General features: G+C 51.1%; 1 protein-coding gene and 1 non-coding gene across 7 annotated transcripts in view; both read left to right on the forward strand.

Annotated features, from left to right (window-relative positions):
• The window catches only part of TECPR2 (tectonin beta-propeller repeat containing 2), a 96,525-nt gene that overhangs the window by 47,817 nt on the left and 33,994 nt on the right, over positions 1–14,714 (forward strand). For 5 of the 6 annotated variants that reach the window (XR_007475709.1, XM_004262418.4, XM_033420550.2 and 2 more), the window contains 6 exons: positions 145–318; positions 3,673–3,853; positions 5,049–5,190; positions 8,620–8,860; positions 9,535–9,624; positions 11,184–11,417. Coding sequence is in view for 5 of the 6 variants with exons in the window: in XM_004262418.4 (XP_004262466.1) it covers positions 145–318; positions 3,673–3,853; positions 5,049–5,190; positions 8,620–8,860; positions 9,535–9,624; positions 11,184–11,417 (1,062 nt within the window). In the remaining variant the exon portion in view is untranslated. The remainder of the gene's footprint in view (positions 1–144; positions 319–3,672; positions 3,854–5,048; positions 5,191–8,619; positions 8,861–9,534; positions 9,625–11,183; positions 11,418–14,714) is intronic. The other variant, XM_033420560.2, reaches the window with a different exon arrangement.
• LOC117200310 (small nucleolar RNA SNORA70) lies at positions 6,137–6,271 on the forward strand. Its single transcript, XR_004481790.1, has one exon. It is a non-coding gene; the product is annotated as a small nucleolar RNA SNORA70 (small nucleolar RNA).

Genomic DNA, 14,714 nt, shown 5'->3' on the forward strand with positions numbered 1-14,714 from the left:
AGGCTCTTTCCCCATTCGGGGTAGAAGCAAAGGGGGGGGGGCATGTTGTAGAAATCTCTCTTCCCCACAGCACCCAGAATGGACTTTTGGGGGTGAAAGTTCTCAGTATTTATTGGACAGTGAATATAATTTTTATTTCCACAGGAGCCCTTCTCTGGAAGATTGAACAGAAATCTAACCGAGCCTTTGCTTGTGGAAAAGTGACCATCAAGGGGAAGCGTCACTGGTACGAAGCTCTGCCCCAGGCGGTGTTTGTGGCCCTGAGCGATGACACGGCCTGGATCATCAGGACAAATGGGGACCTGTACCTACAGACAGGTAGCTGCAGCCGGCGCCCCAGCACCCGTGGGATCTGGTGTGATTGCGCTTTGGTAGCGACGTGCTTAGAGACAGTGACCAAGAAGCTAGAAGTCAATTTAAATGAAAACACTTCTGGAAAGAGAGTATTTGCTGTTGGAATCTATTAGCAGTTTTCTGCTACTGACTCACATTCAACCCAGGACAAATTTAGGGCAGGAATTAATAGAATTATTTGGCGAGGCACAGAAACAGAATCTTATTCTCCTTACAGCTCACCATTGCGTATCCCTTATCCTGCAGTATCAGATCTGAAGAGGAAAGAAGAACAGAGAAATGGCATTAGAATCATTTTTCCCTTTAACTTATGGCTGGATTTTTTCAGCCAGGTCAAAGCCCTGCTTCTATACACTTATTTACACGTGGGTCAGGAAAAAACAATGAGAGATAATTTGCTCTGAATAGGAGTTTATCTCATCCTAGGAAACTGCCCTGAGAGGGGGGACCTTTAGCAGCTGGAAGAGACACAGTGGGACTTGTTTTTTAAAAATAAACTGTAATGAGAGTCAGTGTTTACGTACTGTCAGCAAAATGAGATATGGGTTTCCAAAAGCAATGTGATTCACCAGTACCTGGAAACGATTACGGGGCAGGAGCTCTTTTTTGGATGTCAAGAGGCCATAATAGATTTATGTAAATATCAATCTTTTAACCATTTAATATTGCTGATTCCAAGAAAAGGTTTGTTTTTTTTAAAATAGATTTATTTAATTTATTTATTTATTGGCTGCATTGGGTCTTCATTGCTGTACGCAGGTTTTCTCTAGTTGTGGCGAGTGGGGTCTACTCTTGGTTGGGATGTGAGGGCTTCTCATTGTTGCAGAGTACAGGCTCTAGGCGTGCAGGCTTCAGTCAGTTGTGGCTCATGGGCTCTAGAGCGCAGGCTCAGTAGTTGCGGTGCACGGGCTTAGTTGCCCCGTGGCATGTGGGATCTTCCCGAACCAGGGCTCGAACCCGTGTCCCCTGTGTTGGCAGGTGGATTCTTAACCACTGCACCACCAGGGAAGCCCCCCAAGAGAAGGTTTTAATCTCTGTTATGAACTGTCAGCCAGGGACGATTCTGAGATTTTTTTTTTAACATCTTTTATTAGAGTATAATTGCTTTACAATGGTGTGTTAATTTCTGCTTTATAACAAAGTGACTCAGCTATACATATACACACGTCCCCATATCTCCTCCCTCTTGTGTCTCCCTCCCACCTTCCCTATCCCACCCCTATAGGTGGTCACCAAGCACTGAGCTGATCTCCCTGTGCCATGCGGCTGCTTCCCACTAGCTATCTGTATTACATTTGGTTGTGTATATATGTCCATGCCACTCTCACTTTGTCCCAGCTTATGCTTCCCCCTCCTCACATCCTCAGGTCCATTCTCTGTGTCTGCGTCTTTATTCTTGTCTTGCCCCTAGGTTCTTCAGAACCTTTTGGGGTTTTTTTTAGATTCCATGTATATGTGTTAGCATACGGTATTTGTCTTTCTCCTTCTGACTTACTTCACTCTGTATGACAGACTCTAGGTCCATCCACCTCACTACAAATAAATCAATTTCATTTCCTTTTATGGCTGAGTAATATTCCACTGTATACATGTGCCACATCTTCTTTATCCATTCATCTGTTGATGGACACTTAGGTTGCTTCCACATCCTGGCTATTGTAAACAGAGCTGCAATGAACATTTTGGTACATGACTGTTTTTGAGTTATGGTTTTGGTTTTCTCAGGGTATATGCCCAGTAGTGGGATTGCTGGCTCATATGGTAGTTCTATTTGTAGTTTTTTAAGGAACCTCCATACTGTTCTCCATAGTGGCTGTATCAATTTACATTCCCACCAATAGTGCAGGAGGGTTCCCTTTTCTCCACACCCTCTCCAGCATTTATTGTTTCTAGATTTTTTGATGATGGCCATTCTGACTGGTGTGAGGTGATACCTCATTGTAGTTTTGATTTGCATTTCTCTAATGATTAGTGATGTTGAGCATCCTTTCATGTGTTTGTTGGCAGTCTGTATATCTTTGGAGAAATGTCTGTTTAGGTATTCTGCCCATTTTTGGATTGGGTTGTTTGTTTTTTTGGTATTGAGCTGCATGGGCTGCTTGTAGATTTTGGAGATTAATCCTTTGTCGGTTGCTTCGTTTGCAAATATTCGATTCTCTGAGATTGAAAGCCCTTGAACATCTGGCTCGCTCTCAGATGTGGGAGAGCCGGCATCCTAGCAGCTCCTGCTTGAGCCCAGAGGGCAGCCTGGCCAGCTCTGGGCCACATGCTGGCCCTGGTCTCTCCAGCCTGGTTCCTATGTCTCCCTTGAAAGTGAAAAATAGCTGGAAAAGCATACGCACGTCCAACTTCCAGTGGCATCTGAGTTTCGTTCCTGCTGGGGAAACAGGGTGCATCTGGCCTGGGGGTGAGGAGGGCCTTAGGAGTCACCTGGGCAGTGGTTGCAGACAAGCTCAAACCACCCAGAGCTACTGGCTTAGAGTCTCCAGGGTTGTCCTGAAGGTTTGCAGTGTAAGAAGTCCAGGAGGTGATTCCTACCTAGCTGAGTTTGAGGAAATGCAGCCCAAGGGCTGTGATACCGTAGGGTGCTGTTGTGATCGGGCAGGGAGCATGCTGAGTTCCGAGCCCTGACCGCAGGCTGAGGCTGCGGAATAATATGGGGCTTTAGGTAACAGCTGTTGTGCCAGCTCCCTTACGAGTGGCCTTGAAGCTCATTAGACAGAGATTGCAAAGAGGCGGGGGAAGAGCCCTGGATGGGGAGTCGGGGACCCTGAGCTCTGGCCCTCACCTTCCATCTAGGAATTTCGGGGTTTTCATTTTAGTAGTGGAAACACCGCGTACCACGTACAAAGCAGGCGGAGGGGAACCACCCTGTTGGAGGTGCTCTGCAGAGGTTGCCTGGAGCCCTCAGATCCCTGTGGGTCCAGTGGCAGCTGAGGCTCCGAGGGGCGTGGCCACAGGAGACGTCCCTTGGTACTGGCTCCTCTGGGCCTGGACCCTCCTGGCTCCGGAGCTGGCTGCTCTCCTGCACTGGGCTTTCACGTTCTTTCGGAACATTTTTAGCTACTTTGGGACACCAGAGGATTCGGAATTGTTATTCCTCCAGTTTTCAAAGAGCATCTGAAAACAGTTCAGATGGATATTATATTTAAGCACAATCTAACCATTTTATGTTGACTAGACCTTGAAAAGAGAAAGTACTTATTATGAAAGGATATAGCAAAATACCAAAAAAGAAAAATAAGCAAACAGAATGAAAATGAGGTGTGAAGTCCTGACTGTGTGTCTTTGGGGGCTTCCTGTCCTTCTCCCCGGCAGGTCTCAGCGTGGATCGCCCCTGTGCCAGAGCCGTAAAGGTTGACTGTCCATACCCACTGTCCCAGGTCGCAGCCCGAAACAGCGTGGTGTGGGCGCTGACGGAGCAGAGGGTACTGCTGTACCGGGAGGGTGTGAGCAGCTTCTGTCCCGAAGGGGAGCGCTGGAAATGTGACATCGTCAGGTATCGGGGGAGGAGCAGACACATTTTCAGCGTCCTGTCTGTCCCACTGTCTGTTCTTTGTCAACTTGACTTTTCTTAAGGGACCCATGTGAGCCTCTCCTGGGCAGAGCTGGTTCCCTGAAGGTTTCCACGGTCGTGGTGTTCTCTGGGATTGCCAGAGCCAGTTTCAGCAGCCTGACCTTGAAGACACTCTGTGCCTCCTTCTGACTGGCAGACTGGGCATTGGGTCAGAGCTCAGTTTTAAAAATGTTACTGCCCTCATGTGTAATCTCAAGCCCCACACGGTCACGAGTCTCTTGTGATGGTCTTTCTAGAGAACTGCCCATTGTCAGATAGTTTCTGTTTAGAGTCTCAGATGACTTAAGGCCAAATATTTTTCTTTATTATCCTCCTAGTCAGTTGAAGTTAATCTCTGAATTGCAATTTATTTGGTTACTTTCTACCCGTCAAAATTTTAATTAAAGAGTTACTGTCAGATCATTTTGCTGGTGTGAAATTATCAGTAGTCTTTAGAAAAATTAGATTAGGATATTCTCGGTTTGAATTGAGCAACCCAGTAAATTTGAGTGAGCACCTGTTGTGAGCACTGAGTGAACGTGACCCTGCCCAGCCCTCGAAGAGCTCCCCATCTGGGGCAACCAACGCCAGTTAGTGTAGATGGTCCCGAGCTGGAGAGGGACGAGCAGCACCGAGGACGCCTCGGCTCCCCCTGCAGAGGTCAGGTAGGCACCGTGCAGAGTGGACCCGCAGCTCAGCCTCGAAGCTGGTGGGGACGTCACCGGCTGGGTGGGAGGAGGGCGTTGCCCGCAGAGTGGGCAGCGTCTGCCAGGCTGCAGCTGCCCAACACAGCCTGGCACGCTGCGGAGTTTCTGTTCGCTTAATTGGTGAAGGCAGGGGTGGGGAGATGGGCCACTCGGGGCCTGAAATCCCTCATGAGCCTGCTCTCTTCTTCCCTGGGTTAGTTTCCCTTAAGAGCTCCCCCTACCGTCCTGGGCCTTCAGGAATTCTTCAGACGCCCCCTCGCTTCGGAACAGTATATATCGCACAGTCGTTTAACTCGAAACTCAAGCTTCCTTCCTCGGAACTTGTCTCTTATCCCACACCGAGCCCCCCAGGACGCTTGATGCCGGCATCCTAGGCGCGCTGGGGGCCATGAATGCGGGTGCTGACTCCACGCTCTCTTCCTCGTTTCCAGTGAAAGGCAGGCTTTGGAACCTGTCTGTATCACTCTTGGGGACCAACAGACCCTGTGGGCCTTGGACGTCCGAGGACACCTGTGGTTCAGAACTGGCGTCGTTTCCAAGAAGCCCCAAGGGGATGATGACCACTGGTGGCAAGTAGGTGTTGAGCTCTCGGGCCACGTGCCTGGGTGCCTCCCTGAGTCGGGGGCTCTGTTCTCCCTCTTACAGCCCCTCTCTTTTCCCTAAAGAGATTGGGGGCTTGGAGTAAATAAACGGTGTTCGCTTTTACTATTGGATGAGTTAGACTTTGCTGTATTTGAGCACACTAGAAATATCAGGGCACAGCAAGGCTCTACTGTATTCAATATCCTATGATGAACCATAATGGAAAAGAATATTAAAAGAGAAAGAATGTATACATATGTATACCTGAATCACTTTGCTGTACAGCAGTAACTAACACAGCATTGTAAATCAACTATACTTCAATGTAAAAAAAAAAGAATTATCAGGAATTTCATCACAGGACATAACTTGTGAAGCTCTTTTTGCTTAAATATGTAGGCTTTGTTTATTTATTTTTTAATTTTGGTGTTATTTAGAAATTTGTCATTATATGCCAAATAAATCCATTGATAGCCATTTGAAGACCTAGATAATAATAATGATTAATTCTGGAGGAATGTACTAAGAAGAAGAGAGATTAGACAATAGATGTGAAAAACCCAACCCACAATTAAAATTCACTATCTCTGCTTGTACAAAAGCCCTCGTAAGTAAATGGTATTTCAACGAAGAAAGGGGAATTTTCCTACATGCCCCCAGAAAAGTAAACACTTTGAGAAATAGTAAGGTAGGGGCTTCCCTGGTGGCACAGTGGTTAAGAATCCACCTGCCAATACAGGGGACATGGGTTCAAGCCCCGGTCCGGGAAGATCCCACATGCCGCCGAACAACTAAGCCCATGCGCCACAACTACTGAGCCTGCGCTCTAGAGCCTGCGACCCACAACTGCTGAAGCCCGCATGCCTAGAGCCCGTGTTCCACAACAAGAGAAGCCACTGCAGTGAGAAGCCTGCACACCGCAACCAAGAGTAGCCCTTTGCAGCCAGTTAAGCCGCCTGTGCTCTTTTCCCCATGGGGGCCCGGTGCGCAGTGGCTGCAAACAGCAGCCTCCTTGGTAGTGTGTGCGGCCTGTTGCCTGTGTGGGCTGCCCTAAGGGACCCTGGAGACAGCCCTTTCCAGTGGACATTCATGACTGGCGTGCTGTCCCCAATCCAGGCTCCAGACAGGTATGCATGGTGCCTTTGGAAAGCCCCAGGGCACAGTGGCCAGGGTCCACATTGGCCAGGTCATAATGTCCATCCGCACCAAGCTGCAGAACAAGGAGCATGTGATTGAGGCCCTCCACAGGGCCAAGTTCAAGTTCCCTGGCCGCCAGAAGATCCACATCTCCAAGAAGTGGGGATTTACTAAGTTTAATGCAGATTAATTTGAAAACATGGTGGCAGAAAAGTGGCTCATCCCATATGGCTGTGGGGTCAAGTACATCCCTAATCGTGGCCCCCTGGACAAATGGCGGGCCCTGCACTCGTGAGAGGCTTGGCGCTGCCCCCTCCCTACCCATGCCCACCAATAAACCCTACTTTCTTTGTCAAAAAAAAAAGAATAGCCCTGCTCGCCGCAACTAGAGAAAGCCCCCGCGCAGCAACGAAGACCCAGTGCAGCCGAAAATAAATAAATAAAATAAACAAAAAGAAATTTAAAAAAAAAAGAAAGAAGTAGTAAGGTATAATCAAGCTAACTTTTGCCCTTTTGGTACCATTCAGTGTAAACGTAGCGCCCGTGGTTCCCCAGCGTGGCAGGTAAGGCTGTGCTGGCATCGGCGGCTGTGGGGTACACAGCAGCTCTCGAGTGTTCTGTCTCCATTGATTGGTTCAGGTGTTATTGTCGCCTTAGACTTGCCTCATCGAGGGCAGGTCTTCCAGTGGCCGCTCTCAGGTCTTTCACATGAGGATGTGGAAAAGTAAGTTGTGTTTGCTCTTTGATGAGTATGTGTGTATATACACAGTCTCTAATTTAATATGCCAGGTACTATTTGAAAAGTTATACAATTGATTCAAAAGTATCCTCCCTGTATTTATAACCATATTATATGGTTTTATACACACACACACACACACACACTCAAGTGTAGCGTATGTACTAAATTCTGTCTTTAAGTAACCTAAAGAAAACTAGTTATCATTTTATCATAATATTTAGAACATTGTCTTCAGAGAAATTTGACAGAATCATCTCTGAGGTGTTTGGAAACAGAGTTATTTTATTTACTATAAGATTGATTTCTCTGTAGTGCTAGAGCCAGCATTATGTTTGGCTGTTAAACCTTTCTTTTCTTTTTGTTAATTTGCATCCTGCTTATATGCCAATGCTGGGTGCTGGGACTGAGCCTGTCACAGACTTTCTGTGTGGCCTGGCATCATACACCCCGAGGAAGGGCAGAGCTCCTGGGCCATTACACGGCAGCGTGGCACTGGTCCCCAGGTACCTGCCCAGCGTCCTGTGGGCTCTGATGGAGTCCGCCTAGCCAGGCTGGCACGTGCTCTGCTCTTCAAGAGAAGCAGGGCCGCGGGCTCCGCAGCAGGGCCGCGGGGTTGACGTGCTGACACCGTTTGCTTAAGCCTCAGTGCAGGCAGAAGCTCACAGTCAGTGCGAGCCCTTTCACAGAAAAGAAGGGCCGCATCGCACATGCACTACAGTGCTGGGTTTTATGATAGTTTCCTTTCTGTGTGTTTTGTTTATTATATGTTAAGTTCCCTATCCTAGGTGGTGTCACTTTCACTCAGCACTTCGCTGTGCGTGACCTGGGAGTGTGGCCTGCACGGGGCTGTCCTAGGCGGAGGGTGGTGACGTTCTCTGTAACCCAACCCGGCAGGGCAGAAGTGCGTGGAAAGTCCCGCAGAGTCAGAGCTTTCTAACAGCCGGAGCTGGCGGCAAGGGAGAGGCTTCCTTAGAGGGCGGCACCCTGGAGAAAGACCTCTTGCAGGAACGTGAGAGAAGCGTGTCTCGAGTCTGAGCCCAGGTGCACTCTGCACGTCCGGGACAGCTCCTGTCTGTGCTGTCCTTCTGGCCTGATTAGTAACAGGCCCAGTTAGGGCATGAATTGCTTCTTTTTAAACCCGTATTATGATCCTAAGTATTGTACACTTGTCCATTAGAAATTCCTAAATTTTAAAAACAAAATAATCGTTTCTCACTGATTAGACTAAAAGACTTATAGGGTGCGAGGGGGTGATAATCATAAAAATAATACATGCTCTTTGTAACAGGTCCATGTAATAGAAAAGTGTATAAAATAAAAGGTGAACATTTTCTTACATCCCTCTGAGTCCACCCCTCGGAAGTAATCACAGTCAGCAGTGGGGGTGTCCTGCCACACTCCTCTCCAGTCCTCACACAAATGTGCATGTGGGTATCTGGGTGTTTGACGGGTGGGGTCGGGCCCTTACCTCTCAGGCAGGGAGCATACAGAAGGCGCTTGTAGCTGCGCTGAGACAGGGTGTCTGCCCGTCTCCCCTGCAGGCGAGCATCACAGACTATGTGGTGTTTGACCAGTGCAGCTTGTTCCAGACCATAATCCACGCCACACACTCGGTGGCCACAGCAGCCCAGGTGCCTGTGGAGAAGGTGGCGGATAAACTGCGCATGGCGTTGTGGTCTCAGCAGCTCCAGTGCCAGCCGAGCCTCCTAGGGGTCAACAGCAGCGGCGTCTGGATCTCCTCGGGCAAGAATGAAATCCACGTCTCTAGAGGAAGCCTCATCGGTGGGTGAATCACTTCATTTCCACGCCGGCTTGATAGGCAGCTCCTCTTAGAGGCAGCATTTAAGGAAAAGCCTTATGAGCTCAAGTGGAAAAGATAATTTAGTGCCAGTGGTATGAAGTGTCTGGAATGGAGGCATTCCCTCTGCTTTCTATCAGTTCCCTCCTTTTAGTCTGTCATTCCTACGACTTGGATACCAGTGTCTGGATGGTGTGCGATCAGTTTCCATTAGGAACCGATTAGGCTACAAGAAGAGCACATGGAGCTCATTTTTATGTTAATAATTTCCAGCTAAATGAAAAAATCCTCCCATTCCTAAAGAGCCTAGTAGAAAAAATGACCACACTGTTGAAAATGCAAGGCTCTGGCCAGATCTGTAAACGTAGGTGTAAATCCACATTTACCCACTGGGGCTTCATTTCTGTGAGTGAACCCTGCTTTGTGAATTTTCTCCAGCTCTTCTCCCCCTGCGTGGCCTCCCCCGACCCTGGGCTAGATGGTGCTCTGCTTGTCGGGCTGGCTCTTGCAGTGCTGGCTTGGGTCTCCTACTTTGAGGACAGTCTAGAACCAGCTGTAAGGGGTTTTGAAGACCAGTTGGTCTAGAACTAAAGTTCTGAAGTATGTATGGTTTTTCTTTCTTCTTTCTTTAACGTACTCTTCCCATTATTCTTTCTAGGCACTTACTGGAATAATGTTGTTCCCCGGGGGACAGCTTCTGCCACAAAGTGGGCCTTTGTGTTGGCTTCCACTGCTCCCACAAAGGAAGGTTGGTTGGGGAGTGCAGTGCACAGGTTGGCAGCTGAACAGTTAAAACTGTGGTCTGACGTGGCCTAGTTGGGGCGGGAGCATGGCCGTGGGGCCCTCAGGGACTGGATGCGGTGGTGTCACAGGCCAGCAGCCCTCGTTGGCTGAGCTGAGGGCCCCCGAAGCTGGATAGCCCTGCCCAGGAGAGAAGGGTCTGGTGTGGTGATCTGAGTGGGTCTGGAGGCGAGCTGTCCTTCCGAAGGAGGGGAGTGTACAGTGTGACCTCTGAGGCCAGCAGCTGCTGACTTCAGTGACATGTCTCAGGGCCATAGCACAGGGCCAGTAGGCACCAGGCTTCTCTGGGTGCCTGGCCATTTCCCCTGTGAATTCTGTCACCTCCTCACAGGCTGGTTTACAGCCTCTGGCTGGCCTAAGTCCCACTGTCATGCCCCTGGTAGGGCAGACCTCCCAAAGCCCTGACCACAGCTCGGGGTTTGGAGCCAGGAGAGGCAGTGCAGCTACCGCAGGAGATGAGAGCTGGGGCAGTCAGGCGGCCCCAGCGGAGGCCGAAGCCGCCTCCCAGGATCACGCTGAGTCAGATGAGAAGATGTCGGGGGTCTCTGCAGTTGGTGAGTTCGAGCTCGTAGTCCCACTAGGATGTGCAGAACTTGGTCAGTACAGTAAAATGCTTCCTCCCCAGATCGTTCTGACCGCAGTTGTGCAGTAAGTAAGCTCTGCAAACCTTAGGTTCTTTCCCAAGCTTGGCACAAATCATTCGGCAGCAAGACCTGACCTGAGCTGATGGGAGGCTCCTCATTGCCTCCATCTGTCCTGCTGACTGCGACGGTGGCGTGTTTTGTTGCAGGAACGTTGCTGCACTTCTTGCGGGGGCAGGGGGGGGCGGGTACTGCCTGGCTCCCAGGCTGTTCCGTAAACGTATGGCATACCCATTACCTTATGTTTTCAAGGTCCAGGGTAATTTTGAATTCCAGACCATAACTGGTCCCAAGTTTTCGATATACTTTAGATAATATATTCTGACTGAGGTTTTAATTTCCCCAAGTGTGGTTTGCATTTTAAAGTGAATTAAACCTGAAGGACTCTAAAAACGGGGGAGAGAATGAAAGCATGCAATTTTGAGGTGAGGATGGGAGGAAAAGGCTTTCCAGCTTTCCGGGCCTTTTCCAGCAGCCTCCACCCCGCCAGACCTCCCCTCATCCTGCCCCCAGGACAGGGGAGGGTCCTCGGTGCTGTCCTTCTGAGGCATTGCTGACCTTGCTCCCTCTAGGACACTAGTTAACACACCAAGTTGAACGCTTCCCAGTCCATTATACAACGTCCAAGGTCCGGGCCTCTGAGGCAACGTTGTGGGCCTCCTAAGGTCTCGTTAGCCCAGCTTCCTTTCATTTCTTTAAATGTGTCGGACTTGTTTCCTACGAACTGGCTGGTCCCGGTGTGTCCCCCTGAGTCCTGGCTGCTCCTTCCCCGAGGTGGGGAGTGAGGGTGGGAGCTGGGCAGCCAGCCTCTGAAGGCAAAGGCTGCCCCAAGAGGCTCGCCGGTGACGCCATGCCCTCTCCGCAGGAAGCTCCCTGTGGCTCTGCCAGAGCAGCAAGGACCTGTGCCGCGTCAGCGCCCAGCACGCCCAGTCACGCCCGTCCACCGTGCAGCTGCCCCCCGACGCCGAGATGAGGGCCTACGCCGCCTGCCAAGACGCCCTGTGGGCCCTGGACAGCCTCGGCCAGGTGTTCATCCGGACGCTGTCCGCGAGCTGCCCCACGGGCATGCACTGGACGAGGCTGGACCTCTCGCAGCTAGGTATGCCCACCCCCGCCGCCGGGCCCTGCCTTCCGGCCTCATCAGGAGGGGTGTCTCACCTGCTTCCCGGGGCCCTGTGTCCAACCCTCGTGAATTCTTGTAGGCTGCTTGGTCAGTTGCTGGATTTCAGGAGGTCGACTAGCCGCTCTTGCAGGGTAATGGGCCTCTTAAGAATCTTGTGAGGAGCTTTCCTTTCCCACGCTTTACGCGTCACAGGGTTTTCAGAACCCAGGAGGAGCATGAACTCAGAGAAGGCTGCTGTAAGACACGCTCGAGATGGTACTGTGGATGCAGCTGCCTCTGCTGGTCTGTCTGAATGTGGCAGTTGCTTTGTGCCCTTTCCAACGCAGGGTCCGCGGCCCGCAGCCTGGAGAGGGCCCAGTTCTCCCTCTGCTGGAGGGGTGTGTGCCGCCTCCCGCTGCCGCCCTTCCCTGAGTCTCCCCTACAGGGCTGCAGGGCAGCCAAGCAGCATGAGGCCATTTATAAATAATTCATTCCTGTTCCAAGGAATACGATGATGGAATGAGCCCACGCCCTTAGGTTATCCTCTGGGCAGATGGGCAGGTGTGGCTGTCAGAAGGTGCAGGCTGCGCCAGGCAGCTCCGGAGTCCATGCGAGCCTTAGGAATACTTCCATGCCCAGCAGTTTCCCGTTCTGGTGAACTGATAACCAGTGTTTTGTTTGTTAGGTGGTAGAATTGAATTTTACAAGCAGTTAACATTTGAGAATTCAACCACATGTACTCGTTTGGAAAAAAAAGGACAAAGAAGGCAGAAGGGAAGGGAGGACGCCTTGTCCACCTCCCGCCCTGGCAGCCCCCGGCTGCGTCTCCAGCTGACGGCCTCTCACCATCCCATGACGTGCAGAGGTATCGTCATTCTTTTGTCCCACAAGGCCCCCAAATACAACCCAGCTTAGCTAAAGAAGCAGGTTGGTTCTCCACTAAAGAAGTAAGCTTTGTTCCAAAGCTAGGAATTTTCCAGGGTCATTTTGATCATGCTTTTGGCCTCACTCGCACCGTGTTTTGAACCTAATCCCAGCCCCAAGGCCGGTCACAGTCCAGCTTCTGAGAGTGCCTGCCAGCCGCCATCGTCAACGGTGATGGACCAGAGAGGCTGCAGCTGGCCATGGCTCTGCCTGCCAGTGCGGGGCCGTCTTCCCGCCTGCCCCGGGGAGCCTTTCCTTGGTTCAGAGATCCTGTGGGCCTGAGCCATCCTCCTTTGGCCCCCAAGCAGAGCAGTTTGGGAGTTTCTGGAGGTAAAAAGGCCAGGGCGAGGTTGGTGTCCTCCTTGCTACAGGATCCTGGGAGCGCTGGGGGCCCTGCCCTTGCCCCCTCTGGGGCAGAAGCAGAGCTCTGCCCGGTACCACCGCCCAGAGGAGGCCTCTGTGCTGCAGCACGTGCCGAGAGAACGGCCTCGAGCGCGGCTTGGCCTCTGGGCTCCGGCGCACAGCTCACGCCTCCCTTCCGTTCAGTCCAGTCCTCCCGCGCTGGCGCGCTGGTGCGCTAGCCAGAGTGTTACAGGCCTCTGAGGCGGCTGGCTGGGTTTCCCTGGGGTCGGTGGCCGTTCTTTCAAGGGGAGTGACTGGGCTTCGGTGGGATTGAGTCTCCCTTTCAGAGTGGGAGGGGCCAGGCAGGGCCACCCTGAGTCCAGGTTGTGCTTTGGCTTCCCCTGCGTGCTGGGGGCAGGGCTGCAGGAGCCGAGAACGGCAGGCTTTCACAGAGCTGCCCTGCCTCTTGCCTGCAGAATCGTCCGCAGTCCAGCCAGGCCTGGAGTGGCTCACACAGACCGCAGGTGAGGTGGTTGGGCCCTCACCACCTCACTGGGGCTCCCGGCAGAGGCAGGGCGGCAGCGGGAGCAGTGCTAGCCAGGTTACCTTGAAACATCAGTCCTCACCTTTCTGATGGTAACGGCAATCCCCGCCCCAGAGAGGTGATGCAAGTAAGCATCATGTGCAAACGGAACCTGTCTCAGGCAGGTGTGACGGCCTGAAAGCTGCCCAGCTCCTCAAGCTGCTGGGGGAGGGGTGGTGCTCGCTCGGGTCTGGCGCCGTGCATGACGGGGGCCGAGTCCAGGAAGCTCTGCCTCGCTTAGTCTTTTTCCTGCCCTGAGCTCTGGATTTTGTTTATCCGGGTTACTGGCCGTTGCTGAGAGGATGGATAAAGACTTCTTTTACGATATTCTGAACGTCCTGGGACAACGAAGCAAGTCCAGAGTTGGTAGGCCGGGGAGGCGTGCAGGGAACAGCAGGAGGGGTGCTGGCCTTCCACGTGCCAGGGTGGGGGGGCGGCGGAAGGCAGGTCAGGGCCACCAGCTACTCTGTTGTTTGGCTCTTTCCAGGGATGGTCTGTGTAGCCTGTGGGACAAACCGGTGAATCAAGGTTTCTTAAAAAAGTATTATTTATATTAGGGGATGCAGATTTTGAGTTCAGGTGTGTGCTCCCTGCCAGTGTCCATGGCAGGCTGTCATCTGGCAGCACTCACTGGGGAGTAGTGAACAGAGTGTAGTAACGCAGGTAACGTTAATGCTGCCTTGCTTACTTGCCTGGGGTTACCTGGGGTGCTGCATTGTTCTTTTAAAAGTTGGCCATGGTGCTGCTCACAGCAGTGAAAGGAAGCACAGCCTTTTCAAGACTGTGGTTCTACATGTGAGGGTTCTGTGCAGCAGCAAACTTCTCTTTCCCAGATGCACTTTTTTTTTTTGGAAGTATAGTTGACATACAATATTATATTAGCTTCAGGTGTACAATATAGTGATTTGATATTTTTATAGATTACACACCATACAAAGTTATTATTATTGTTTATATTCCCTGTGCTGTATGTTACATCTTTGTAATTAATTTGCTTTTTATTTTATTTTATTTAAATTAAAAAAAAATTTTATAAATCTATTTATTCATTTTTGGCTGCGTTGGGTCTTCGTTGCTGTGCGCGGGCTCTCTCTAGTTGCGACGAGCAGGGGCTACTCTTCATTGCGGTGTGTGGGCTTCTCATTGCGGTGGCTTGTTGCGAAGCATGAGCTCTAGGCGCGCAGGCTTCAGTAGTTGTGGCGTGTGGGCTTCAGTAGTTGTGGCACACGGGCTCAGTAGTTGTGGCTTGCGGGCTCTAGAGCACAGGCTCAGTAGTTGTGGCGCACAGGCTTAGTTGCTCCGCAGCATGTGGGATCTTCCTGGACTGGGGCTCGAATCCATGGCCCCTGCATTGGCAGGTGGGTTCTTAACCACTGCGCCACCAGGGAAGTCCTTATTTGCTTTTTAAATGGTAGTTTGTATCCCTTAATCCCCTTCATCTGTTT

The sequence above is a fragment of the Orcinus orca genome, chromosome 2 (genome assembly GCF_937001465.1).
Source record: "Orcinus orca chromosome 2, mOrcOrc1.1, whole genome shotgun sequence".
Classification (NCBI taxonomy): domain Eukaryota; kingdom Metazoa; phylum Chordata; class Mammalia; order Artiodactyla; family Delphinidae; genus Orcinus; species Orcinus orca.